Genomic DNA, 27,063 nt, shown 5'->3' with positions numbered 1-27,063 from the left:
CTTATTGGAGAAATACCCTTTGATGCTCCAGATCTCTAGTAAATTAGAGCACAATAGTTGTCCTTGTTTGCTTGTGGTTAGATTGTATTTATAGGGCATTTATTCAAGATCATATTTGGATCCCTAAAATATCAAAACTCTGAAACTTATGGGCCATTCTAAACAAAATATTTAATTGGAACAATGAATGTGAAACCTTCCAGGGCTGTTTTAAACATAATAAATACTTTAGATAATGGTGTTCAATATGAGAGTCCTGTGGAGTGTGGTTAAAAAGAGCTTCCTAAATTATGGAACAAAACAGTCTTCTAAACTAGAACTCTTCCAAACTCCCCAGCTGTAACAATATTCCTTGGAATTAAAGACATCCAGACATGAAGTGGAGCAATGTTTCAAACATGCTTCCAATCTCATCTCAGCCTGATGTTTAATAAGATAAAAGATTGAAGGAGTGTGAAACTGTAAACGCTGCGTAGTAAACAAGGCACTGAGTAGTGCAGCTGCTTAAAAAGCAGATACAGATTAATAGCTACAATAAAAGAATGCAATAAATATTTAAAACCAGTCCAAGAAATATTTTGTGAACTTCTTACGGTATTTGATGCTGAAAATTTCAGAGAAAATACTTGGGCTGGTTTCGGGTTGTAAAACATGAATTCTCAAAACCCAACCAAAGAATAAGAGAAACAGAGGGAAATCATGTTGAGGTTGTGGTTTAAGTTTGAAATAATTCCAGCATGTGCTTTGTGAGCTCTTTTTGTGCTGGTGCTGCTGCAGATCCAGGGCAGGGGGTGGTGGTGGTGTCTTGTCCCCCGCTGCAGGTGTTGGTCTCTGACCTGCACATTTGTCGCTCAAAGCAGTGTTTCTTGGCTCCAGGTATATCACTAAGATATTCCAGGCTCCCAAGTCCTGTGCCAGCCTTAATCCCATGTCATTTCCTCATTTCATGCTTAGAGTGACAGGGATAGCAGAGCAGGAGGAACTAAGAGGAAGTGAAGTTTCTTCCTCATCTCCTCTAAATGTTTGTTCTGTCCATTTTTCCATTTTCAAATCGTGCCATCAGAAGAGCTTTGCTTTTATGGGTTTCTGCTTTCAAATTCTCCCCCTAACATGGAATTCTGACACCTAACTTCTATTTGATGTTGCCTTCATTCCTTTGCCCTTCTTAAAGGATCCAGCTTCCCATATCCAAGTAGAAGTCCCTGGAATCCATTGCTGTCAGGTAAGGGTTAAACCATGGTCATTTTTCTGTTTGGGGGCAGTAGTAGAAAGGTCTGATTTTGGTGCTCTTATTCCTGGAAAGGTAAAACAAAGAAACATGGAATTCTTCAGGAGTACAGCTTTCCCAAAAGGAAAGGCTTCACACACCCATAATCTGTTGACTTGGGCTAAACTTGGTGGTAAGTAAAGAAAATTTCTAGGAAGAAATTCCTCCCTGTGAGGGTGCTGAGGCCCTGGCCCAGGTTGCCCAGAGAGGCTGTGGCTGCCTCATTCCTGGAAATGTTCCAGGACAGTTTGGAACTGTCCTGTTGCTCCAAACTGTCCTGTTTGTCCAGTTTGGAGCAACCTGGGATGGTTGAAGGTGTCCCTGCCCATGGCAGGGGCATGAAACAAGATAATCTTGAAGATTCCTTCCACCCCAAGCCATTTGATGATTGTATTAACATTTGGGGGCTCAGAATGACTCCAAACTCCATATATGGCCTTGAGAACCATGACAAGATGGATGGAACAAAGTGGGTTTAGTATATTCATTATAATTAATAGAATATTCTTTTTTAAATGTTTTATATTGAACCAATATATAAGAAATAATTTATCTCATTATTATACGAAATAAATTATCTCTGAAGTGATTAAATGCTTCATGACCCCAGTCCCTGCGCCAGAGGGCTGTGACTTCTTGAGGTGTTTGAGACTAAACACTCTCTTATTTTAAAAGTGGTGTTACTGCAAGGAGTACTGGATATTTAGGTTGTTAAGGAAAAATAATGCAGTTGAGCACCATGTCTCTCAGTTTTCTTGCAGATGACACGTCAGCAAGGATTCTGTGTGCAGGTAGGCTGCTCCATGTGGTCCTACCTTCCTTTTTATCTGGGAAAACCAGTAAATATGAAGCAGAAAAAGGACAGCTGTGGTTGGAAAGCTTCTGCTTAAAAAAGGGAATGTTTTATTTCCATTAATACAGATAGGATTTTTTCCCAGTCTCTTTTAATGGAAATAGTTATTGCTTAATATACAGTTTTATTTTACTTTGTTTTAGTGTATTGATGTTTTAATGTGATTTGCATCGACTCCAAATTTCACTGAACACTGTAGGCTGGATTTTTTTTTTTAATTATCAAAAAACCCCCTTCCTTATTCTTTCCTCAAAGTCAACTGAAATTGGGCATGGATATCCTTTCAATCATCCCAGCTTTGGAATATAATTAAGCCAATGGTCTTGATGCTGCTCTGGCTTTTGAAAGGTGTCTGCACAAGCCATGCAGAATTACAGAGAAGATGGCTGTAGAATATACAGGCTGCAATTTATTGCTGTAAAATGTTTATCAAGAACAGTTTAGATGAGGAAAGCTTACATAAAGAGTTCCTGTAGTATGCCTACAGCAAGCCCACTTTTCCATGGACATGTGTCCAGACATCTGGGAATGTGCATATCCATTTTTCATGGTGCAGTGAGTGACAGAAGCCATTTTAGAGTAATTAGGTTCTCAAAACTTGGAAGTAAATCCTTCCAATTCTCTAAAAAAGAAGAGGAAATCTGAGGTTTTTCAGGATGCTGGCTATTATCAAAAGCGTAAAGGGAATGTTAAACACACTTTGTGTAGTTTTAGAGGTATTTGCTCTTCTGACACTTTAAATCTACTGTATGACTTTGTGGTTCTGAGTTCCAGAAGTGAGTGGGACTGAGTGCTTGATTCTGGATCAAAGGAATTATTTCCAGAATTTAAATGCATGTTGGAGCATCAAAAGCCCCACTAAATAGTTGCCTTAAAACCCAAATAAACTTTTAAAATCAGCAGGGATGGATTAGCTAGTATGTTTTCCACCATGAGTGTAAGACGTGATTCAGATTCCTTGCTTTCCTTGATGCTTGTACAGTACATTTTGGGGGAATAAATCATATGGGATAACCTTTGTATATTATGGTTTATTTGCTTCTCTGTTGTTTGGAGAGAAGTCACTTAAACTGGGGAGAGTAATTCAGTTAGAAAAAAGTTAATTATTATTGCTTGCCACTCTTATGCCTGAAAGAAAGAAATAATTTCTCAGTGTGTAGTTCCACGTTGGTATAGGAAAATGCCAGAATGTAGATTCTTTTGGACTGGTGTTCATGAAGAGTGACAGTGCCTGGAAGCTCCAGTATTGATAGGGCTGACAGCTTTTAATTTGCCTCTGCAGCCTTGACCCACTCAGAGCTGTTTAGATATTTCAAGTAGCACTCTTCTTGATTTTGATCAAGATGGGGGCAGTCTGGAGAAGAGTTTGGTTAAATCAGAATTTTAATGAAAATATTTCAGTTTGTCCACCATCTGAATTACTGTGCAGTGTCCTCTGCTCTTTGCCCAAGGTGGGAAGCTGTTCTCCATCCTGGAGACCTGGTAGTCAGTCCCCAAGCTCCTGCCATTGTGTGCTCATAGCTCCCCTTAGAACTTCCTTCTCTGGTCTTCCCCAATGTATTTTCAAGGCATTTAATGTTATTTCAGCCAAAGTGGTGCTGTGCTGTAACAGGAATGTTTGAAGCCTTGCCCCTGAGCCCCAGCTAAGATGAAGTTTTCAATGCTGTTTGATTAGGTTTTGTGTTTTTTGGTTTAAAGTTATAATGTAGTGGCCCTGCAGATTTTTAAAAAAAATTATTCAAACTGTGGCATAACAAGGAATTACAGGTTGTCAGAATCAAATTGTGCAGCTTTTCCTACCATGGTTACAGGCTTTGTAAAGGAATGTATAGGTGTACCTGCTTTGGTTTTATTAGAAGGTGAAAATTATCTTGACTGCTAAGCTCTGCTTAGTTTTATGACATTTTTCTGTTCTTGTCAGAAGCTGCCATGACAATTACTTAACAAGGAATTAAAATCTCAGGGCTTTCTAGTTCTGCTCCATCTTTAACTGATAAATTGTTCATAAACACACAGTGTGGGGCATCACCTTTCATCTATAAGAAAGGGCATTGAGAGCTCATCTAATTCTTAAAAGAATGAATGTGCAGAGGAATTTATACAAAAATATTGAAAATTAAAAATGCAAGACAGGTTAGAAAACGAATCTGCAAAACTGCTAGTCCTGCTTCCACTAATTTATATTTGTTTGCCTGATTTGAGCTGATCTAGGCTTGACTTAGCTGGTGGTTTGGCAGTTCCCTGAGCCCAGCAAGCTCTTAGATCAGCCCTCCCTGTCTCAGGACACAGTGACTGAAGTGTCCCCCTGTCCCAGGCATCCCTGATTGATGGAATTGGAGACCCTCCTGGGGGCTCTGGTTTGATTAGCACAGCTTTGAGTCAGCCCCCAAAGGAAGGAGCACAGCACTTGCCTGAAGTGGATTTTGTCCCCTTCTTTTCTGTGCCCAGGAGCCAAGAACTGTAACAAATGAAAGGAGAAGGATAAGCCTGGCAGAAGCCAATGGAGGCTCAGTTTCAGAAGGAAGCATTTGGCCCCACTGAAGCTGGGTAGTCACAAATCCTGCTCAGTTATTGAAAACAACTGACAACTTCCCAGTGACGGCTTCCAAGCTGTGAAGAGCCTCCTGCATTTTCAGGAGCTTCTTCCTGGGAGTGAGGGAGGTTACACCAGGACACATCTTTTGATATCCTGTGACATTATGCAATGCACCCATCACGTTGTATCATCATTGAAATGCTGTTCAGATAATGTCTTTGCCTTGCATTAAAGCTTAATGGGAAAAATTTGAAATTGTAGCATGAGAACAAACTGATTCCTACCAGCCCTCCTTCTGTACTGGTTTGGAAAGCTTGGTTGGAGATGGAAACATTTAATCTTGGCTTTTTTTTTTACCTTTTTAACCTTCTCAGTGTTTATTTTTTCAGAATTTGGGTGGAGAAATGAGATTTCCTGAAGAGCTGGAGTAGTACAACAGCCAGTTCAAACTTTTTTCCTTTTCTTACTCTCTTCTTACAGAGTTTTGCATGGGTGTTTGCATCCTGTTTAGCCTTCCATCTCTGATTTCAATTTTCCTCTGGGAGACTTTTTGCGTGTTCCAGTGCCCCTCATTGTTTAAACTTTAAATCAGTAACATTTTGATGCCATGGAAAGATGTAATAGGATTACCAATTAAAAAAAAAAAATTAATGTTGAAGTCTTTTTTTCATGGTAGTCCTTCTTTGCTTGAATGGAGACCACATTCAGGACAGCACCCAAGCTTGCAGGTGATCACAGCAGACTTGCAGACAGGGTACAAGTACAAATTCTGTTTCTGTGGGTTTTTTTGCTGCTGCTTTTGTGGTTTTTACTCCCCTCTGCCTTTCTCTCAATTTTGCTTCTGTGTAATGCCTGTGGGGAATTTCAGCAGTGACTTGCACAGTGAAACAGCGTCAGTGAATTATTTAAAATAGGTATAGTCACTTTAGTGTGATTTAATAATTAAAAAATCCTTTTAAAGACAAAGTCAGCTCCACAGAGGGCTGGGTTAAGGAACTGAGAACCTTTGTTGAAGAACTGGTGGCTGTGGCCAGAAGCCCTGAAGTTGATGGATTACCATGAAATTGTCACCTCTGACAGCTACAGGAAGATCCTCTCAAGTGGCTTGAAAGTCTCTGGTGGCTTATTTACTTTCCTATCACTCAGTACATTCAGACATAAATATCATTGCATCTTCAGACTGTTAAAACAATGCCTTTTTCTTCTTTCCATTACTCTCTTCTAGATAATTGTTTAATTATGTAAATTAATAACTTGAATCTGTAATTTTAAATAAGGAAATGTTACTAAAAACCCAGGCTTTCTATAGAAAATGTGAAATTTTAACTCTTGCTGTGGACATGCACACATATATAGAGTTAGAAAAGCCTCTGGCTAGCAGTTTATTTTCTACATCCATAGGTATAAATCCTTGAGAAGACCAATGTAAATTGGGATGTTGGCTTTGGATTACAAACAACTTCATTTAGGGAACCACACAGAGAAAGGTATTGCCTGAGGAGAAGAAAATATTTTATTTCCCCGAGAAAACAAAGTGGTTGCTATGGGACAGAAAATGATCTAATGATGGCTTTCACAGAGACATGTAACTGGACAGAATATTCAAACCACAGTGAGCAAAAATATTGGTTTTTCCAAGATGTATTTGTATAGATCTGGACACTTTCAAGAAAAATGAAGAAGTGGGTATTTTTCCATAGGGTACAATTTAATTTTTTTTTTCTTTCCAGTTCTCCTACAATATTCTGCAAATGAAATATATTTATTTAGTCAAACTGTTTTTAAATACATAGGGAGAGAATCCCAGTCCTTTTGAGTGCTGAATGATGATGTTTTGAGGGGTCACCAAGTACAAATAATGTGGGGGTTTTGTGTGTATAGCAATATAATGAAAAATCTAAGCAATTAATAAAACGAATCAATTTAACTACAATTGAGCACCATGTGATGAGTGGCATAGAAATGCCACATCTGTACATGCAGTTCATGCTTAATGCTGTAAAAAAGTACATTTTAGAATGTTTGGTGTTTTTAAAATTGATTTTAGGCCTGTACCCCAGTGAAGTTTATCTTTCAGAATTCAATTAAATGGACTTAGAAAACTCCTTCAGCAGTGAATCCAGAATTCACACATGAGCCATGTTCCCTTTTGCTCCTTGGTCTGGGAATACACACAGCAGTACTTGCTGAATTTTGCTCTAGCACTAAAGTGCTTTTGTTACTTACATGAATTACTTAGTACTTGTACTCTTCTAAATATTTGAATGTCCTTCCCAGCTTATTAAGAACACTAATTTTTAATGCCTGTAGATTAGTAATGAGTAAGTGCTTTCCTAAAAAAAAAAAATTTCTCTGTTCTTGGAGGAAACAAAAGCTAAAGTTGTTTCATACTACTTGTACTCATTCCTTTCTTCACTTTATTCCTCATACTAGCTTAAGTACCTTAGAGGTCTTTATTATCCAAAGAAATTTCTGCTGTGGTCATGCTTGAAAGTCCCACTAGCTGTGTGTGTCTTGCATGATTGCATGCAAAAATTGCTGCTTTAGATCATCCTGCTTTTGGCAGGATAGCTGAGGATGTCATCTTGCAGTGTGATCAGCCTGCTGGGATCCTCCCGTGTTCCCTGGGAGCTCCTAGCATGTAGTGTCAAGCTAGGTAAGACTTCCTTCTGCTAGCTAAGAGCTTTTCCTCAGTGTGCTGTGTTTTGGAAAGTTCCTGAAGCCTACTGCAACAGGCACCATTTCCTGTTGGGCACAAGGGTGATTTCTGTTCCTGATGTGTGCCTGTGCCTGTTTGCTCAGAAATACCCATCTGTGATTATCGCCATCAGTATTAAATTGCTGCCTTGTTTTGATTTCCTCCCTCCTTTTCCATTTATTTTTGTGTTGTTTAAAACTGCTCCCTAAATTTTGTCTCATAGTAAGGCTTAGATGCCTGTTTAACTACTTCAGCCCTCCCCTCACAGTGTCCTTCCTCAGTTTTTCATTTCTGGAGCAATGGTGTCATTTTCTGCCAGCCAGTTTCCTGAACGTTCTGCCCTTACACTACCTTTGCGTGCAGTTAAATGCTTATGGGATGTATTCATGACTGCTAACACAGTCCCTAGACCCTGGGGCTTCTTTTCTCCTCTGCTTTTCTCCTGTATGTGTTTGCATGTCCTTTCTTTGCAGAGCTCCCTATTAGAGAAGTGTGTTTCTCACCTGGCATTTACAGTGCTGTGTTGGAAGATTTGTTCTGTCCCTGACTTTAGGCATCACCTGCTCTGGTTATGTACTGAAAATGCAGAATACAGAGAGATGGCAAGGTGCAAAACCCAAGAAAATGGTCCTAGTTAGGAGCCAGCTGCCTCCCCCTCTCCTTTTTCCTGTAATGGAGAGTGGCAGAAGAGATAAGAAAGATCAATTAGAATTATAAAGGTTTTCCCAGCTGTAATAGTGGATAGCGACAAAATCCCTGACAGTTCTTCCTTTAAGGAACAGAGAAGAAGATTAAAATTGGTCAGGGAGGCTCAGTAAGTGAGATTCAAAACTCAAACCCACACTGAGGCAGAGTAAGGTGTTGGTAAAGGGAGAGAAACTGTGGTTTGTTTCTGATGTTATTTACCACTCAGCAATACCTATTTGCAGACAGGGCTGTCCTCTCCTGGCAGTAAATGACCAGAACATCTCCTGTAGTCTCTTCTAGCTATCCTACACAGGCCCATTTCTCTGGGTCTGGAGCAGTCCTGGCATCATTCAATGTGTCATTCATTGGATTCTTTATTTCCTGACTGAAATTCCAGTCCCCATTGAGTCCAGAGCAAAAAAATAAATCACCTTTGCTGGGGCTAGAATTTAAACAGCTGTGTCTTTCCCTTTATTTATTGTGTAACAACCCACAGACTAAGAGGTGCCTCTGTTCCAGTGTCAGGACTCTGTGACTCTCTCACTGGATCCTCAGAGCCTTTCCTTTTCATAGCCTCCTACATAAATGTAAATCACTGCTTACTCCTGCATCTTCACTATTTCCTGTGTTGCTTTTGGCTGCTGAATGGTTTGATTACTCCTTGAACTGATGCCTGGTGTTCAGACCCTGAGTCAGATTTCAGGGCTTGCACTTCCCTCCCTCGTGCAGCACACTCTGCCTCCTGCCTCGTGTGCTGCTGACATTCCCTGAGTCATGGAGCACTGGCATTCCCGAGCATCTGACAGCAGCAACCCATCTTCATTTGCTCCACAGGAACCTCCTCCAGATTATAGCTCCCAGATTTGCTGGGAACCACTGGAGTTTTGGTCTATTTTCTTCCTGTCTTTCAGTCCTGCCACCTCCATTTGTACTTTATTTCTTTATCTCAGATGTGTCCTTTGAGCCTCATTTATTTATTCTCCTTTTCTGCTAATAATACCTTTGATGTTCCTTCCCAACATAAAGTGAAGCATGGTCCTAGCCAGGGGGTCTTAGGGTGAGTCATCTCTAAATTTCTTGCCAAATTCTTGGCCAGGAAAGATATGTTAAAACCCCATGGAAAATTTACTTGAGGGGATTCTATAGAAGTTTTCCTCAGCATTTAAATTTCTGTATATTCTGTTTTACCACCCTCTACCTGTCATCACCCAGCTGAGAGAATGACTTTAGGCTTTTCCTGACCCTCAATGGGAACTTGACACAGGGAATGAGAATAATCTCTGAGAATAATCTCTTGACTGTGTTTTTGTCCCCTGCTGTAACAGAGGTGTCCTGGATACTGTGGTCACCTCTCTGTTGTTTGTGGCAGTGGTTCCTCAGAAGCCAGAGCTGCTGGGAATGCCTGCAGGATTGTTCCCAGAGAAACCCTCTGGTGTCCACTGGTGGAGCTGAGGGCTGGGTATTTCCTTTGGTTTAGGGCTCTAGCAAACAAAAAATATTGCAAGTGATTTGAATTCACTTCTCAGCTGAAGCTTCCTAATGTAATGTCTGAAATGCATATTTGATGGCACCCTGTTTTATGTTGTCTGTCCTATCCAGTTTTTTCTCCGGATACATAGTGTATTCTTCATGTACTTATTTTTGTTTATAAAGATGTGTGATTTTATTCCTGAAACATTTAACGCCTGAATTGTGCCCTTGAATTTGTGAGTGCAGTCATCATCTTAAATTAGATGTGCTTCTGTAGATGGCCACAGACTGGATCCTAGGTGGCTGATACCAAATGATCCTTCCTCCAATGGAAGTGCTGCTGGACACATGGAATAGTCACACACATGTTACCAGTGTACAGGTGACACCAGAGTGAGAATGATTCCTCTCCTAAACGCACATTCTGCAGCTACTCAGAAACATCAAGAATCTGCATGTGGGATGCTGTGGCTTAGTGGAGAGCAACATAACACAGTTCCCATATTCATACAATTCCTCTCCTTTCTCTGATCCCGTTCTTTTTAAGGGATGTGCATTAGCACTATTTGCATCACTTCTTGTCCGGAAGAAAACAGAGTTATTTTGAAACTTGAACACGGAAGTCAAATTTCATTGTAGTAGTCATGATGTCCGGGGGTGGGACTGCCAAATAATATCCAGAACTCTTCTCTTTTCATAGTAATGTCTTGGATGTCAGCCATGCATTTTCCACTGAATTAATGAACATCAGATTTATGCCAGGAACATAAGAATAGATGACACTGCTTCTGAAATAGTTTATACATAAAATTACTTTTTGATGATGGGTTTAAAGCCTGCACCTTCTTTATTCTTTCAACTGATCTTATTTACCTGCTCTGACTTACTAACCTATTTAACAACAGGTTAGTAACAGGTTGTGTTCTTGTTACATAAAATCTAAACCCAGCTGTCAGTGCGAAACATAATCTGCTGGAAGCATCAAGAAACAGGATGGGAAAAGAAGTCTTTCCTCAACACTTTCAAACATTGTAAAACACATGTGATGATGTCTTGGAGCAGAAGTAGGGAGAGTATTGTGACATCACTTAAATCATTAATCCACCTCAAAACCCCTTCAGTGAGCAAGCTTTCCTTTCTCAATGGGATTCAGCACTGAGAACATTATAAATGCTGCAAACACCTACATATTTGTACAGAGATAACCCCCTGCTTCAGCGGATGCAGGCTTTTTTTATCCTTTCTTAGTTGTACCAGCATGATTCATTAGCAGTTATTTTTGAGATGAAGAAATGTAGGCTACTAATACAATTTAAAATACTGTTATTTTAATGAATAAGTCAGCAATGTTTTAGTTTCTATTCAACACCAAATGTCTAAATGGAGCTAAGGATAGTGAGACAATTATCAGCTTAAATTATTGGGTTTTATCTTTTAAGGATCCTGCTTAATAACATGACTTTGGATACAGCTTGCAATCCCCTGTTTAGGAGAGAAGATATTTTGGGGGGTGAATGCTTGTGTATCTCCCATCTTTATAGAAAAGACAACTGGAAGTGGGAGACTCTATGCTTAAGCAACCCAAATGTGCCTTTTCTCAGAAGTGTCAGTGTGAGTTACTTGGTTCTTAGGTCCATTTTGGAATTGAGATGATGAAAATAAGAGCAGAGGAAGAATTCTTAAAAGTCATTTAGGTAAGAAGGGAACAACTGTGCTGAGGATAATGTGGGGTGTCATAAAGATGGGTCTCACTAGCTCCACATTTGAGAATCTACAATCACAGAAATGCTTTTTGCTTTCTACACCCACAACCCCCACCAGGATTCTCTCCCTACATTCTCTTCTCACTTCTTGCAGATTCCTGGGCTTCAAGGAGGCTGCAGAGTCAATAATTCAGTTCTCTTGGTGCTTAGTTTCTGGCTTACCAATGCTTCTGCCAGGATAAAAATGGGCTCTGCTGTAAAATGAGAATGAAAGTGGCAATGCAGGTTTTTGTCATTAAATACATCATAAAGTGGCAGTATCTGTGGGAAGCCAGCCAGCAGAGGAAAAAGCTCCCAGAGTTTCATTTCCTTTGCTGACAGCTCAAGCCCAGCTCCGTCTCCTCAGTAAAACTCTGTATTCTTTACTCCATGAAAGGATTCCCCCCAAAGTGCAATAAACCAGTAAAAATTTACAGTAATGTTGTATTTACTGCTTGATTGTTCCCTTCTCTCTTCACAATTAAACTCTGGCTTATTTCTACTGTTGTTAATGCATTTAAATATTGCAACCTCCCATGAATCTTCTTCTAAATGCTGTTTTCTTGTGTCCAGCTCCTCTATTATCCCCATCCTTTTGTCTTGGTTGCCAACTTTATGTAACTTTGCCATGATGTGGTATCTTCTAGAAATTCTCTCTCCTGGCCTACTTTTGCATGCCATTTATTTCCTGTTGGATCTGGGTGGCAGGAAGATTATCCTTAGGGAGTTGGTGAGGGAAGCAGTGAAAGGCAACTGTAGCAATGAGAAGAAGGGGAAATAAGATGGAAAAATGGCAGTGAAGCACACCAGGATTTAAGAGCTGGAGAAGAAGGAGGAGCTGGAGCTAAAAGAAAATATTATTAATTTCTTTCTTTGCTGTTTTCTTACCCTACCTGCCTTGGCACCCTCACACTCATGCATGATCTTTAAAATTTGACCAGTTACATATTTTGAAACTTCTACAAGAGTCCAATTTTTTTTTTTCCCATTGACAGCAATATACACTTTTCAGTTATGAAAATGGTGTTATTCTAAATAAAACTGACATGATCCACCAACACTTTTGGAAGCACAGATGCTTTGTCCCACTATTTACTAAAGAGGTTCACACTTAGATTAAAGCAGTGAAATCAAATCACTGAATAAAGCCTGGAACAACATAATGATTTAAGGAATTCATGCAGAGCTTCTGGTAGGAAGAAAGTTACACCAATGCAAAATTAGATTGTTTTCTGTATACCACCAGGACAAGGATGCGTGGTGCAACCCAATTTTGGTGCAAATGATTTGCTGAGCATCTTGTGTAGTTGCATTTGTCCTTGTTCTCCTCTGTGACATTGTGCTGCAGCCACAAATTCAGATGCTGCATCTGAGGCCCATGAGCGTCAGATTTAGGGGAAGAGTCTTTGTTACAGGAGCCACCAGCCATGAAACCCTCTCTGAATGACCTGGCTTTGTTATTTTTTTTTTCCCCAGCATAAACTACTTGGGTTAGGATATGCACAGCCCCCTGATGTTAAGTGATATTTTTTCTCAACTCAGTGTACACATAATGCCAGGAATAAAGTTAATTTGTTGTGTACTTCAGTCCTTCTGAGTGATGCTGCATCTGGACAAGATTTCCTAGTGTGTTATTAGTGGGGAAAATTTCACCATCCTTTCACCAGCTTGTTTAGAGAGCAGAAGAATTTGTAGTGGGATATGATTATATTTGATTCCTATTTTCTCTCTTTTTGTTGGAAGTAAAAGAATGCAGCTTCAGGGGTTCACAATTGGCTGCTTTCATTTCAAGTTGATCGTCTGAGCTAAATGGATCCTTCTGTCCAAATACTCTAGAAGTTGTTAATCTCTTGCTTCAAGGACCCTTGTAAGGAGCTGGTTACTCAGAGTTTGCTGCTGTGTAAAGATGAACCACTCTGGAGGAGTTCTGCTTGCTGATGAAAACACACCTTGAAATAAGTCCAGTTCATATTTAAAGAAATCAATTACGACAAGTAGTTTTGTGTCTTATTGACTGCAAATCACCTATTGCCTTTTTCTGAAAGAGTTCACAAAAACTATTTACTTTTTTAAAGATTCTATTTTTCCTTGCCTTCATGGCCAGCAGAGAAAACTCTTTGTTATCGGGGTGCACAAATATTTATTGTAGTTATTTGTATTATTCAGAGTAAGAGTGGATGTTACTTTCGATGCAAACAGGAATAATAGAAATGAGGGGCTGTGAGTGCTCTGGGAGTATAAAACCTTGAGAAAGCCTTGTCAGAGCTGGTCTTCCCATTCCAGGGAGAATGTTCTCCAGAACTACAGAAAATACATGGCTTAATTTGGATAACTTGCTTCTTTTACAGCAATATACCTGTTAGAATGAAAGCCAGCCAGCCATATTTTATTCAGATTGGCTGCTTACTTCCACATTGCTGATAGATTTCAATCATGTTTTTGAATTCCCCTTCAGCTATCAGAGCTTTCTGTCACTGCTTTTGCTTTTCTCTCTCTCTTCAAGCTGTTACTTGCAAGACTTTTCCCTCGTTATTGGCCATTGTTTCCTCCCTGATTCCAGCCTTTCCCAGAGAATTGGAGGGTTTCATTTCCCCACCTTTTAACCTTCTATTGTTCACTTCTGTCTGCACCCCTGACCCAGATTCCTCACACAAAGCCATCTCTCATCCTTGGGGACAGAGGTTTTATCTCTATTCTCAGGTAAATTCTGATCTATGAATCTGTATTGCTGCAGGCAGAACTTCAGATATTTGCAAGTATTGCCACATCAAGCCTGGTAATTTTTTTTTAAAATCTTATTCAAACTCTTCTGGATCATAATTTCTCCACTTAGTACCTTCCAACCTCTCAGAGAGATGTCAGACATTTGCTCTGACATGTATCAAGTTTTGAAGCAATACTTGGCAATTTTTGGATGTAATCTAACCAGAAGATCCTCTGTCTCTTCCTTGATGTGTGAGCAAGTAAAGCCCTGAGGTGAACTGGTCGCCCTTCTAGGCACATGCAGCTCTTTGAATGCTTTCCTTGCATTGCTGCTGTAATCTTAGTGAGGGCTAATTTATAATCATGTGTATATGGCAAAAAAAAAAAAACAAAAAACACCAAAAAACAAACAAAAAAAGAGATTGATTTTCACTATCTGTGATTTAAATGTAATTTATGTGTGGCAACTGTGGATTCATCAACTTTTAAATTCCATTGGGATATGCCATCAAACACATACACCTCCTATGCTTTGTTATTAAAATTACCAAAGTGTTTTCTGCAGAATTCTGTGGCCAGACATTCCACCATGCGAGAAATTGCTTCTGATTAAGCCATCCCCAGAGCTGTGCCTGAGCCCAGAGCCTTTCCAAGTCCTTGTTGTTGGTTTCCAGGAAGTTCTGGGCAGGTTCTGGGTTCCTTGGCCCTTGTCACAGCGAGCACAGCCTGGAACGGCGGTGCCGGGTGACGGAAGGGGTGTCTGGCGCATGGCTGTGCAGCTCCCACTGCTATTTTTTGCTTTTTTTCTAATTGATGACTCCTGCCATCTGTTCCCGAGCCATCCCTCTGCTGTCCTTTCCTACTCACAGTCTCCTGCCCCTGTTCCACCCCTGAGCTCAGGCTGAGTGCCCCAAGGCTACTGCCAAGAGCTGGTTGATACCAGGGGTAGCTGGGTGCTAAGATGCTGCTGACAGAGATAAAACAGCAGGTCAGCCCGGGCTGGGCTCTCCTAGCAGCATTTCTGTAGGCTCAGATGCTTCTCTCTCTGTGCTGCTTTAGCTGCAGCTCCCTGAGCAAACTCCACAGATTTTTTTTTTTTTTTTTAATTCAGAAAGATAGAAAAAAGCCCAAACCCTTCACTTTATAAAATCAGTTCAGTTGTTGCTCTGAGGTGGAGTCCTTCTGAATCTGTCACCCCTGCCTGGGTTCATGACCACCTTCTGGCTTTCTGGAATAAGTCAGTCATCTAGAAGCACTGCAGCAGCCTAGGTTGGGTGGTTTTTTTCCTCCCAAGTGCCTTTATGTTCTTTCCAGTCTATATTTGACTCTCTCTTTTCTTGTCTAACTCTCCATTTGGTGGCTTAGCATACGGGAAGCCTGTTTTATGGTGCAGAGAAATGCATTTCTATATGCTAAGGACTGAATTTTTAACAAGAACCTATATGTATGTACAAGCTAGAGGGATTTTTCTGACAGGAGCTCCAAAATGGACAAAATCAGGGAAGAATAAATGATGGCAATCATAGCTGTGGTTAAGCATTATCTAAGAAGCCTTGAACCCTCAAGGTGTGTTGGAGAGATGATTAAATAAGACATTGGGCATCTAAGTACCTAAAAATATATCCTCAAGAGTGGGTAAGGCACTGATTTTCCCTAGATTTCTAATGGGGGTTATGGATTTAAACACATAAAAACTGGTGTTAGAAATGCACAAGAAATGTTCATCAAAATTAACCCATGTTCAATTTCTGTTTAAGGTGGCTTTTTTCTCTCAGGGACATCCCCATGCAGAGTTCCCACACATTTTTCTGAGCACCTACCAAAGGAGCAGGGAAATGAGGGTTTACCTCACTTCTGTTTGGAAGGTTCCTCATGATTTTTAGATTAAGGATGCTAATGACTTGTGGGTTATATTGTGCTTGTGTATAGGCACAGTCAAATTATTAAGTTTTTGTCCTGAGGTGATAATACCAAGGCTACAGTTGAGGCGAAAATCTTTCAGGAAGGAGTGGAAGCTGCTGGAATATTTTCTTTTTTAATTTGCCAGCACCACAGAATTTGGGACTTCTGTTAAAATAAACAAATTCTAATAAGCTATTAGTGAGAATGAGAGAAGCTCAAAAACTGCAGCTGCAAGTGTTCACTGACTTCCTTGATTGTCACATTTTCCCATTGTACAATAGTGGTTATTGCAGGAGGCTCTGCCATGTAGGAAGAAATTACATTTCCCAAGTTGGGGGAAAGACAGACAGTTAAATGGAATAAAGTGATCACTCATCAGGTGATCTCTCTGATGGTGTAGGTCTGAAAGAGTTCCCATCATTTCCACAAAACTTAATAATTTCAAGTGACTTTTATATTTTGGATGTTTTTATAACACTGATTAGAAACCTCCAGATGATGAAATGTTACAGCTCTGGCGAGAATCTAATAAAAATCCCCCCTGGGATTGATTTTGATTGACTACAGTTGCCTGTCTGTTTTTATTTTACTGTATATGAACAGACAGGAATGAGCAGGATTGAGTTAACCCTTCCCTGGCCTAATTCCTGTCCTTGGGGGCCTGGGCTGTCACTGCTTTCCACCACTGACACCCAGAAAAAGGAAAAAGCAGTTTAAGGATTCCATTAACACTCCCAGTTCCTTTGTGTTTTCTAGCTCCAAATATAACCAGGGGATTGGATGAAGATACTAGAAAATGGAACCCACACAGGGTTATAATTCAAATTAGTGGCACAGCCCTGGTGGAGCAGTACTTGTTCTGGAAATTATATTGATTCTTTTGTGGAGATAATTAATGCACATATTTATAAGTTAATGAATTAAAGTTCAAAGTTATTCTTTAGGAAGCCTTGCATCTATTAGAAGTCAAGAAGAAGGTTTTTTTCCGGTCAAATAAAGATGTTTAATCCTGCACATGTGCTGTGTCCATTTCCTCTGGTAAGAGTCCCACCTGCTAAGGATAGTTGCTTTCAAAAATAAATTGAACCAAATGTAAAATTATATTAGAGAAATATTCTTTTCTTTGTAAATTAAACACTGTGATGTTAAATTAAGTTAAAACTGTTCAATTTATTTATACTTACTAATTCTTTTCAGTTCTATGTTAACTGTAAGATCACTATGCACACAGACATTAAATCCATTTTGGTAATTTATTTTCTGTCATTCTTGAAGCAGTTTTCTCAGTAAGAAACCCCTTGATTTTCCAAATAGATGCATTAGTGATCAGTGAAGATGCCTGAAATGGAATAAATATTTATTACCTATTGTATAGTTTATATTACTAGAAGGCAAATTTTTAATGTAGCTTGCTCTTTTTTATTAGACCATGAATTTCCTATCCTTTGGAATCTTTGTATCTTAGATTTAAGTAGATCTGCTTAAAATTTTTGAGATTTTTCTCACCTCCGCCTCCTTCCTATATCCCTGTTTCAATTATCTGCTCTTTCTCTGGAAGCATGTTTGCACTGCCAAACACTGCTATCCCTGGATTTCTTTTTCATTCAGAATTAGGACTTTCCAAACTTCTCTGGTTATATCTTGTATTTCCTGGCATCTGCATCAAAGTTACCAAACGAGCTTGGTCTTTTTTTTTTTTTTTTTTTTTTTTGGTATTCTTATTCTGTCCAAAAATAAATTCTCTTTTATTCTAGCCCAATGGAAGGGGAGGGGAGAATAATTGTGCTTGTATCATCCCCTCTGTTTCAAACTGGAATACAGGAATATAGGTGAGGGATTGTGTCTAGTGGCAGGTCTGGCTCCATCCTTAACGAGGTCGATGTGTGAAGCTTGGGGCGATTGGTGCTTCTCCTCAGATTGGTCCTTTGGAAGAAATAAATAAATAAATTGGGGAAAGGGAATAAATAACAAAAAGTGAAGAGCAGAAGGGGAAATCGAGGGGGGAAAGAAATAGTGAAAAGGAAACAGATAGGGAAAAGGAAATAAATAGCAAAAAATGAGTAAACAGCAACAAGCGCATAAATAGCAACAAGCGAATAAACAGTGGGATGCTCTGAGCACCGAGAGGCAGCTGTGCAAGTTGAGAGCGAAAGGCAGGTCCCCGGCAGCTCCCAGCCCTGGCTGGGCTCTCCCGTGCCCAGCCCCAGCTGCTCCAGCCCCGCTCCCGCCTGGGAACGGGAATGTTCGGCCCCCGGGGCCCCGGAGCTCCCGGTCCCGCGGCGCTCCCGCAGCCGGCGGGCTGGGGCTGGGAGCAGAGTCTGCTCTGCGGGGCTGTGGCGGCGGCAGGTTCACATGACTAATGCTGCGAGAGATGGCAGGAGCGCTTCTCTCTTTTTTTTTTTTTCTTCTTCCCTTTTTTTTTTTTTTTTTTGAGCAGCTCCAGTCTGTGCACAGTTGGCTCCCAGCTGACAGACAGAATGTGGGGTGGGCTTTGTCACCAGAACGCTGGGTACTGCATGCCCAGCTATGCTCGCAATTCCACAGTGCCCAGAAACCTGCTGCTTATGTCAGGGTGCAGCCAGCCTGAACACATAGAAATTGGGTAGCTTGATTGTTGGTGGTTTTTTTTTTAAATATTATTATTTTTTATTTTTTTAAATCTTTTTTTGCCTCTTTCTTGCCTGCAAAGGTTATATAATGAGGGGATTGCTGCTAAAGTAAAAAGGGAAAATGAAGTCTTTGTTAAATGCCTTCACAAAGAAAGAAGGTAAGCGATGAAACCAGAACACTTTGATGTTTCAGACTGGTGTTTTCTTGTGTACATTTAATATGATGAGCTTAGTGACTCTATAATTAATCAATTCCTGCAATTTCTTTTTCAAAATTATTTGATGTTAGACAGTCCGTTTAGGCAAGTGGTTATTAAAGCTGGATGTGACTTTATTCCTTTTAGGATTTCTCTGAAGAATAAAGTAGTTATAAAAATGTTTTTGTTCCCTAAGAAATGCATTTGGAGACGTGGAAGGATTTTCCTAGGTGAATTTTGTCAGTGAATGGTGCTGAATTGCACCTTCAGATGTCTGAAGTGCCAGGAATAGAATTCAGAGAGCTGGAGGAAGGATTATGTGGTACTTTCAAGTATGCTTTTAGGGATGATAAATTTAAACTTTTGGGGCATGGAATTAGTTCAGGCATTTTCATGTCATTTTATATTAAGTGTTTTTCCCAAACAAGTTTTGCCACAGTTATTCTTGCAGTTCTGAAACGTGGTGAAATATTAGGGGAAAGCAGAGTCCAACAGGGACTAAAGCATGGACATTTGCATTTCATCATTTTTTGTTGTAGTTCTGTTTTTTAATTGGGAAAATAATATAAATAATGCTGATAAGAAGCAGCTAAAAAAATACCCACCCACTTACAGTTTGCAGATTGCTGGGGAAAAGAAACAGTTGGGTGGAATATTAATCACTTCAGGCACAGAAATGCTTATTTTTAACTCTTTCTATAAAAGATTTGTGTTAGACACGCATCAATTGGTGTAATTAGTTGTCCCTTCCCTGTTTATTTCCTGTAGTAAAGGCTAATTTTGCTCGTAGTTCTCTCCTCAAGAACAGAACATTAATAGCAAAACAAAAGCTAAACTCTTTAATGAGCTTGTAAAATGCTTCTGAGGTGTGTAAGGGAAAAAGATTTCCTTTCCTCTGGTGCCTGGAGGGTGGTTTCTCCAATCTGTCAGTACAGATGTGCCCTGCAGCTCTGTGTCCGTGCTGTCACCGTGCCCTGGCACCCTGTCTTTGTCCTCCCTCCCCCCTCCACCAGCCTCTCCAGAGTCCCAGTAAACATCCCCAAAACGCTGGCAGGATTTTGTTTTCTCAGCCTGTGGCTGGAAGGGCTGGGCAGGCTGCTTTCAGTTTAATGAGAAATTGAAATCTAAAGGTCAGACCCAATTTTTACTGAATCCCACACAAACTTTGGTGACCTGGGGGAATAGCATTGGAGCTTTTGGTAGCAAACCTGAATGTGCCAAACATCTCCTGTACTCAGTTTGTGTGTTTTCTCCTTGACTGAATTCTGCTTTGTTGTACCTGGGAAAGATCCCCACCTTCAATGAAGTGCTTTCTGGAGCTGTATTCCAAATGTCAAAAATAAAGGAATGTAGAAATGTTGCATCTTGGCCCCACACATTGACCTAAGGGTCTGCATGTGCCAGTTTTTGAGATAAATGCTGTGAGTTTGCTGTAAGTTAGCAGTAACTGGGGCTTTCACTGTGACATCTGAAGCACCAAGGTGCTCTCATGACACCCTCGGCTGCTTTGAAACCTTAAAGAAATATGGAATGGGAAAAAACTTGAAATGTCAGGAAAATTATCCAGAGTTTCTTCTAGTTTCTAGCATAAGCGTTGGACTTGTGTGCTGTCTCCCATTTAAAGCTTTTAAAGGCTGTTTCCCTTATTTCAAAGGAAGCATGGGAATGAATTGAAGCCCTTTCTGTGCACGCTGTTCCTGTGTTTGGTTGTTCAGGTGTTGTTTACTAGAGGAAGTTTCAGCTCACTGGAAATACAAAGGATGTTATTGTAAAATATTCAGAATTGTAATTGATAAACTGTAATCATAAACTGACTCTGGTGAAAATGATACAAACCATTATTTTACTCTCAGTTCCATCTCTATTTTATGCTATAAATATGCTCTCAGTTTTGCACTGAAACCTTAAATTTTGCTTTGTTCTCTCAATTAAAGGCTCTATTTCAAGGCAGGACAGATTGACTCCTATCTATATTCATATTTATGTGAATTTATTTACTTGCAGAGTATGACAGACATTCTTATTCTGATTTTTTGTGTGGTTTTGAAGGGTATTGAATGAGTAGACATTTCTCGCTCTTTATAAATGGCACTTACTGGCACTTTAGACATGAAGGATGATATTTTGTGGGTCTTCTTTCCCACTTTACATATGATTTTTTTTTCTTTGAGAATTACAACAGCTCTGTGAAGCCCTCAGGATAATGCTTGGCTGCCTTTTGTTAGTTATGCCACTGTGACCTTTTGGATGTAAATCTCTGCACTTTGGCTCAGGTCCTGTGACCCCATGAGCTCCACCGAGAGAAATTAATGAGGGCAGTTGCAATAATGGGGATCAAGGCCAGCATGAGGTTTTGGGGTCAATTCCTTCATGACAGGGAAGGAAATTCTATCACATCTGCTGATAACTGGATGCTTTTTTATGGGGGAATATGCCTTCTAAGTTGCAATAGGGACAAACTGACCCACTGGAGTGGGAAAAGGAGATCTGGAAAATGGTGTGAACGCTCGTGTGAACCAGGAGCAGGCATGGAGGGCTGGACCCTCTGCTCTGAGTTAGATTTGTGTCGCCCTTGCTTTGTTTTGTGTTGTGGCTCTTTCATTAAGGAGTTTCTTGGAGCCTTTGGATATCCTGGCGTTCACTCTGGGACGTGGCACGTGACGGAGCCAGTGTATTACCCTGGGGTAATATGCTCTATATACCATAGTAATGGATGTGGTAGGAATGCCAGGATTAGAAAGAGGGGAATGCCTGGGGATTGCAGCAGTGTAATAGAGTTCTGCCAGGACAGGAAGTCGTGTCCTCAATTTTTAACCTGCAAGATGGGGATAAGGTGACTGTTCACAGATTTCAGGTTAGGCATGAGCTTGAACTGAGGCCTGGACCAGTTTGGGTATCAGCTGGGGGATGGAAACTACAGGTCCACGCATCAGGAATTCTGCTGGGCAGCCCTTTTATGTGGCTTTCTGACTGTGACAACAGAGCAGGAAAATGAACTTTCTGAGCCTGAAACTTGGCAATAATGAGGTGTTTCCCATTTCCTATAGCTCAGTTCAGAGCGTTCAGCAGGCTCAGGGCACTGGTGTTACCTCACCATGTATTCAAGCCAGCAAACAGGTTAATGTTCCTCTGTTGGTTTTGATTTAATGATGTTCTGAAGATAATTTGATCAGCTCTGCTGGCAAGGTGGAGTTTCTGTCTCTGCAGAAGAAACAATGCCATATGTTGCATGTGGTGGTAAACACACATGAATGTGAAATCATCTGAGATCACCCTCCGTGTCTCTCTTTGCACAGTGCCCTTTAGGGAGGCTCCCACCTACTCCAACAGGAGGAGGAGGCCTCCCAGCACCTTGGCAGCCCCCCGGATCCTGCTCCGCTCCAACAGCGACAACAACCTGAACATCAACAACCTCCCCGAGTGGTCAGCCTCCTCCTCTGCCTCTTCACACCGCAGCCTTTCCCCTCACCTGCTCCAACAGATGCAGAATAATCCCAATGGAACTGTAAAAACTGTGGGGAGTTACACTCCATCCTCCCGGAGCCGCTCGCCATCCCTCAACAGGCTGGGAGAGGATGCCAAGAGGCAGCAGCACAGGCACATCAGGTGAGCTTTGGCTGTTTCACAGCACCAGGTACCCCTAAAGGCACCATGCTGGCCTGCCACGTTCCTTTATGTTATTTGCACTCTCCAGAATGTATAGTTATTCATTCTCAGCACAGTGGACCATGCCCAAGTGTAAATATTTTAATTGGAAGCCCCAAAGCCAGCTGTTTCCTCACAGAGCTCCAGCAGCCAGGCAGACTTTCAAGTTCAGCAGTGACAACACAGTTTGCACCTCCAGCTCAAGGTGCTGGCTCTGCACATCTTCCCATAGTTGAAATAAGGATTGTATACAACAGTGAAGCAAACTGTTCCTGGGATACCTGGTCCCTTCACAGAGCTGTTGGTCATGCCTGGAACCTGTCTTGGAGCTGCTCATTCGTGATGGAGCAGAGGCTGTTTAGGTTCTCTCTTCTGTAGGTGTGTGCTGAACCAAAGAGTGAAATAGAGGGAGTAATGTGATCTAGCAGGAATTCTGGGCAAATATCCTGCAGCTCTATCCCACTGGAGAGCAAATCCTGACTAATTAGAGTCATGTAGGTATTGTAAGACATGGAATAAAGTGGAGGGCTGGGGCTAAGTTTTGATCACTTATGTGGGCTGCAGCTTTGAGAAGGCACTGCCCTGGACTTAGAAACTCCTGTCAAATGTGAAAGAGATGGAGATGCACCAGGACAAGGAGTTGAAGTGCTGCAAAAAGGCTGGGAGGCATCAGAGCTGAGCACTGCTGGAGAGAGCCAGAGCTCACACATTTTGGCCAAACACATTTGACTCACTCCTCCTTTGAAAATCAGGCTTTGTCTGTTTCCTAATATATATGTATATGTCTGCTGTTCAGAGTGAAAAAGGAACTGGGAATTGTCAGGCAATGCAGCTGTTGGTTTCTCTTTGCTGTTCGTAGGTGTAAGGGATGTTCAGTGGAGTTTTCAAGTCAGTAAAACAAAATGTTATGTAGCTGACACTGCCTCTGTTACCTTGCCTGTTCCTCTGCTCTCCCTGGCCAAACTGCCAGGCACTGTTTGTGATGGAAAAAATACTGCTCCACAGGGGGGATCTGGTGAATTGTGAGACAAAGTTGTCTAGCAAGTAAGAAGGACTGAAATTAAAGGGAAGGAAGGGAATGAGATTCCATATGCCAGTGGTTTCATCCAGGAAAGCAAGCTCATCTTGCTTTGCTGTATGTTACAATAATGGCAAAAGTTCATTTGGGTATAATTTGGGTGACATCTCCTCACAGAGCCCAGTAACAGCTCAAGATCAGTCTGTAATGAGGCTTCAACTGTATGAGGAGTTGAAGTAAGAAGATTGTAAGATTCTTCTCAGAGAATGAGTGTTCTTCTGTTTCTCTGGATTTTGCTTATGCCACCAGAGAGGGAGGTTCTACCTTAGAGTCAGTGATTATTTTAGCTGAATGGGATAAAAAATGCATTTTCATCAATGTTACTGGGATAATATGCTTCAAATTCTAGAAGTATAAATAATCCTTTGAACCGGGGGTAACAACTAGAATTTTATTTTTGATTAAGCAAACATTTACTTGCTTTGACTTTGTTCAACCACTTTCCTCTTCCCTTTCTGAAAAGTAGCTCAGGTGACAACAGGAACCAATTTAATGCCTGAGAGTTTGTGGATATAAAATTTTGGTCCTTCTCTTAGTGTATCAGCATCACAGCTACTGAAGCTGCTACCCAGCTGCAGAGTTCCCTCTGTGCCACCAAGACTTGTCTCACAGAAGTCCAGAGTACATACAAGTACTGAGAAGAGAGCTGGAGGCTCTCTAAATTTAAAGACAACTGAAAGGATTTATATATATGATTTTTCCTACAAATAATGCCTTTTCTTGCCACAGGCCCATTTTGCAGTCAGAAATGGCACCTTATATGACACTTTCCTCACAGATTTTGTTTAACTGCATGACCACCTACTTACTGTTAGCTAAATGTGGGAACTGTTGCTGTCTCTGCTTATTATTTGCAAATAATAGCAGTCACCACGAAGCTGTTGCTCCCCTGGGATGGAAAAGCCCTTTTTGACAGAGCAGGGTTGTGGAGCAGAAGCAGCCAGAAGGGGCACGGTGATGGAGAAGGTCAGACTGTGACAAAGGGTTAATGAGGTCGGTGGGATTTTTGCTGTGGAGAGGTGCTGGAAAGCCATGCTGGAAGGGGTTCATGTGACCTTTGCAGCCCGTGTGGCTCAGGTGTTCTGTCTTCTCAAACTGAAAGAGGAGAGACTTAGACTGGATATTAGGAAGAAATTATTTCCTGAGAAGGCGGTGAGTCACTGGAACAGACTTCCCAGAGAAACTGTGGCTGCCCCATCCCTGGAAGTGTCCAAGGCCAGGCTAGAACAACCTGTCCAGTGGAAGGTGTCCCTGCCCATGGCAGGGGGTGGCACTAGGTGGTCTTAAAGGTCCCTTTCAAACCAAACTGTTCTTGATCTCACAAGGCTTTTGCTCTTCACAGCAAAGTGGTTAGGAGGGGGGAAGCTGGGAATGAAAGGAAAGGGACAGCCTTTGTGTGGAACTTACCCCACAGAAATCAGTGAATGAGGTGCCAGCACAGCCTCAGTGAGGGCTGAGCTGCCAAGGATGGCCACCTTCTTCTGGCTGAGAGGGAAACATGTCTACACCTCTCTTGAAATCTCTGCATCCTCCTCCTGCTCCTTCCTGGCATGGCACTTGCTGGGCTTGGAGCCCACGCTGGGGACAAGCAAGGGAGAGGAAAGATCTCTTTTTAAAAAGTCCTGCACCCCACGTTGCAGCCCTGATTTCCATTAGTGAGCATGTTGCCTAAGAAGTTCTGCATTCCTTGTGTGGGTTTAATGTGCCATTTCCCTTTTCTCTTTCAGGGAGGGAGAAAATGAATGTATCTTCTGTGCTCACAGTTAAAGTAGATGCTGGGAGATAACACTGGGAATAGCTGCCACCAGACTAGGCAGAAACACAGCTTGATACAAGTGGAAATCAGATGTGTAGCTATAGTTTATAGATCTGGGTTTTTATTTTTTTTATGGTGATGACTGTTCCTACACTTATAAGGAAAAAGGAATGGAGCAAAAGAACTGAAATCTGAATGTCATCTTTTCCAGGCTTTCTTTAAACAACTGTGAGAGTTGGCTGAGGTTTCTGGTGCAAACTCCATCACAGACATGCAAGCAGAGCTCACTTCTAAACTCCTGAGTGGGGCTTACCATTAGCAGCATCACTTCACCGTAATAGAACAAAACAAGGTGAAAGGGGCATGCAATTTCAAATGGTGAAGAGGTTACTGCAGGAAAACAGGAGTGTTCCTGACAGGAAAGATTCCATAGGTGTGGGTTTTTATCAGACTTCTGTACCTATTGACTTACTGCCATTTTGATAGGAGACTGGTTAAAAAAAAAAAAAAAAAGGTGAAAACTCAGCAGACCCCAGCCCTTGTATTTAATTTTGCTTAAAGCAGTTTGAGATACTTTCTTACATGAAGGCAAGCAGAGTGTTATAATGCCAAATCACCACTAAATCACCCTTCTTCCTTTGGTAGCCTAACTTTTCCCTATCAAGCTCTATTAATATTACTCCTTCTCATGAATATTTTCCTCTTCTAGACTTTGGTTAAGACTGCAAGTTTTTATGCTTTGTGGTTTTTTTGAAGTTGACTGCTAGTGTATTGCAAGTTTGTTATGATCTATCCTATAGGTTTCCCACCCTCTTTAGTGTTTGCCTCTTTCTCTTTTTATGTCTTTTTGACAGTTCACTCATTTTCCCACAGGTTTAAGAGTGATCTTATGCATTGTTCACCACCTTTCAACAATTCCTTTTTTATACACCATGACTGTGAGTTGGTGGTAACCTGTGGCTCTCCTGGGCACATTCTGGAGTCACTGAGTGAGCGGGTGATTACCATCCAGAAGAAATGATCATTTGGAAAATGTTAACCACAAGTACCAGGCTTTGTGCTGATCTAAATTTAACCTTGGGCCTTGGAGTGATGAAGTAACTTGATTATTCAGTCCATTTAGTTAATCATTCAGTGATCTCACTTGTTCACTCTGTGTTACAAAGATATCCATTCCCAAGAATTGTAAATACAGACATTTTCAAGTCCCTCTGACAAATTGACATGCTGGGAATGTATGATGGGCATATAAATTTTGAATTTAATTAGGGCCTAGGAATGTGCAATTGAATTTGTGGAAAACCTAAAAGCTTTAATGTTGTGTGTTTTCTGTTCTAGGCCATTATGGTCAGGTGAATATTGATCATGTTTCATACTGAAAGATTTCAACCCTTAAAAGCTCCTGTTTGATATTTTTTCTGCAGGGTTTGATGTCTTACTGGGAGACAGTTTTGTTATTCACTGCTCAATTTAATCTTGCTAATGTGATGGTAAATGATTAACTTTCCCATTTTGAATAAGCTGTTAATGATTTTTCATTTCAATTTCCAGTGCTGTTTACAGTCCCAGTGCCAACAAAGATACTCTGTCTGCCTTGGATTATCAGGGTCCCAAAAGGAAGCTCTACAGTGCTGTCCCTGGGAGACTTTTTATTGTTGTAAAGCCATATCAACCTCAAGGGGAAGGGGAAATTCACCTGCACAAAGGAGATAGAGTCAAAGGTGAGCACCTAATTCATTTGGAATAAACCTTTTCTCTTCCTAGGTGGGAATTTTATGTAAAAATTCTCTTTTACACGGGTGGAAATAATCTGTATGGTGAAAGTGCTTTTATGCATTTGTTTCTTTGCAGGGTATTTTGCTCCTGGTTCTGTTTTGTAACCAATGCATACTTAGCTGCCACTTTAACTGCCTTCAAAGT

At 41.0% G+C, this 27,063-nt stretch overlaps 2 protein-coding genes across 2 annotated transcripts in view; one reads left to right on the top strand and one right to left on the bottom strand.

The window, feature by feature from the left end:
• PPFIA1 (PTPRF interacting protein alpha 1) overlaps window positions 1–27,063 on the bottom strand; it is a 503,873-nt gene that overhangs the window by 221,378 nt on the left and 255,432 nt on the right. The window lies entirely within an intron of this gene.
• The window catches only part of SHANK2 (SH3 and multiple ankyrin repeat domains 2), a 259,058-nt gene that overhangs the window by 60,131 nt on the left and 171,864 nt on the right, over window positions 1–27,063 (top strand). Inside the window, exons 11-12 of the mRNA XM_050975060.1 lie at window positions 21,961–22,270; window positions 26,695–26,864. Coding sequence (XP_050831017.1) covers window positions 21,961–22,270; window positions 26,695–26,864 — 480 coding nt within the window. The remainder of the gene's footprint in view (window positions 1–21,960; window positions 22,271–26,694; window positions 26,865–27,063) is intronic.

The sequence above is a fragment of the Serinus canaria genome, chromosome 5 (genome assembly GCF_022539315.1).
Source record: "Serinus canaria isolate serCan28SL12 chromosome 5, serCan2020, whole genome shotgun sequence".
Lineage (NCBI taxonomy): Eukaryota > Metazoa > Chordata > Aves > Passeriformes > Fringillidae > Serinus > Serinus canaria.
This window is presented reverse-complemented; position numbering and strand designations above follow the sequence as displayed.